Source organism: Echinops telfairi, unplaced genomic scaffold (genome assembly GCF_000313985.2).
Source record: "Echinops telfairi isolate 266 unplaced genomic scaffold, ASM31398v2 ScPeMD7_7412;HRSCAF=8450, whole genome shotgun sequence".
Taxonomy (NCBI): domain Eukaryota; kingdom Metazoa; phylum Chordata; class Mammalia; order Afrosoricida; family Tenrecidae; genus Echinops; species Echinops telfairi.
Genome location: NW_022111312.1, coordinates 14,926,448 through 14,928,457, shown reverse-complemented (window position 1 = coordinate 14,928,457; position 2,010 = coordinate 14,926,448). Strand labels below are relative to the sequence as shown.

At 50.7% G+C, this 2,010-nt stretch overlaps 1 protein-coding gene across 1 annotated transcript in view; it reads right to left on the bottom strand.

Moving 5' to 3' along the window:
* The window catches only part of AACS (acetoacetyl-CoA synthetase), a 45,934-nt gene that overhangs the window by 26,771 nt on the left and 17,153 nt on the right, over window positions 1-2,010 (bottom strand). Inside the window, exon 4 of the mRNA XM_004709619.2 lies at window positions 1,415-1,528. Coding sequence (XP_004709676.1) covers window positions 1,415-1,528 — 114 coding nt within the window. The remainder of the gene's footprint in view (window positions 1-1,414; window positions 1,529-2,010) is intronic.

Below are 2,010 nucleotides of genomic sequence, written 5' to 3'. Positions count from 1 at the left end.
GATTTACTTCCCCTCTCCCCTGCCTCAGTTTCCCATCTGCTAAGAGGAGAGGAGGTGGCGTTTCAGGTTCCTCAGGGCTCTAGTCCTCTGGAGTCCCTGAGCAAGAGGCAACCAGATGAGGCGCCTCTGCTGGTTACAGCCCCACTCGAGGCTTCTAGGATTAGAGGCTGCCATCTGGTCAGCGTTGATGGTGACACTCAGAGCATAAAGTTTACCCTTGAAAGCACCTTACTGGGAACAGGCGTGCCACCTCTCAGGACCTGCTGCAGCTGGTCCCCACCCCCTCCACCACTGGAAGGACTGTGCTTTAGAAGAAATCCAGGGCGGAGTGAAAAAGATCAGCGCGTGTGGGGTGGGAGGGCAGGCTGGCCAGGTGCAGAACCAGGAGCCATCAACTAGGTTCTGACTCATGGCAACCCTGTACACAGCAAAACTACACCCTCCCAGCCCGGTGCCATCCTCACCACCATTGCTACACTTGAGCCCATTGCTGCAGCCACTGTGTCTGTCAATCTCTGTGAGGGTCTTCCCATTCTTACTGACCCCCCAACTTGACCACATGATGTCTGTCTCCAGGGACTGGGCCCTCCTGCTAGCATGGCCAAAGGGCATGAGGGGGCATCTCATCATCCTGACTTCAAAGAAACGCTTCTGTGGCACTTCTTCCAACACAGATTCAGTCATCTTCTGCAAGTCACTCTTCTCCAAGCCAGTAGGTCCCAGGCCCTCGTTGGTGGCCAGTGGAACACAGGGCGCTGAGCACTCCTTTAGAACCCCAGGGTTGTGCAGCCCAAGGCCTGGGCCCTGATGTGAACTGTGGGCTTTGCCCAATGTTAGGGTGTCGGTACCCATCACCCATGAGCTCCGAGGTCATTAACAAGCCAAAGGTACGAGGTCCTCAGTGCCCAAGTCCACTTCCTTGTTCACAATAGTGGCCAGTGGGTTGCCCCATACACACACACACACACACACACACACACACACACACACACACGACATTCGTGCTTGTTTTCTGTTGAGCGCATGTAGGCAGAGTCCTGTGAAGTCCACCTTATTCATAAAAAACCCTCACCTCTTGACTAGGCAGGCACTGAACTGCCCCCCCCCTCCCCCGCTCAGCTTTCAGCCACAGCCCTGCAGGGGAAACAACCAAATCCGAGAGGCACATACGCCTTACAACAACCACCACAGGAGACTTTCTGAAAGGCCGTATTATTATCGCCAGAGAGGAAGCTCCGAGGGAAGGGAGCGGGCGGAAGGGGGAAGGGTGCAGTCACACTGGGGGCAAGGCGACTGAGTCAGCGACTCTTGATGGGTGATCTCTAAGCTCTCACTCACGCTCAACCTTCCCAGCTACCGGCCTCAGTTTCCCCTGGCCCCCAGCCACCACAGTCACCAGAAAAGACAGACTTACCGACGACACGGTCCCCCGCTTTTACCCCCATCTTCCTCATGGACGCTGCAAACAAAGACACTTGCTGCCTCAACTCTTCAAAGGTCACCTTCACAATGTCCTCTTTGCCTTCCCCTGGGAAGAGAGAAGGGTGTATCACACGACAGTCTTGAACCTACTCTCAGCAGGCCGCGGAAGGACTTTTTTTTTTTCAGTTTTAAGATATTCTGTTTTTGTTTTTTTGCAATGAACATGTACTTATTATTATATGCATCATATTATCATATGTAAATATCACATAGCATAGATTTTTGTAAAATTTACTCTTTGGTATTTAAAGGGTAAAGTATGAGCATTTTGAATAGTAACAATTTATTTCTCAATAAACGTTTACTCAGCAACCTACCTAATATGTTATCACAGGACATTTCACCAAGGAACATGTCATAAATTTAATCGATGCAATGGAAAGCACCTGGGCGGCCTACACCCGTTTCTGAATTTGGCAGCCCATCTCTTCTGACTCAGGGAACTCAGTTGAGGCTCAGGCTCACATAAGTTTTGGTATAAGATTCATTCTTTTTTCTTTTTCCTTTTCATATGGTTACTTGGATTTT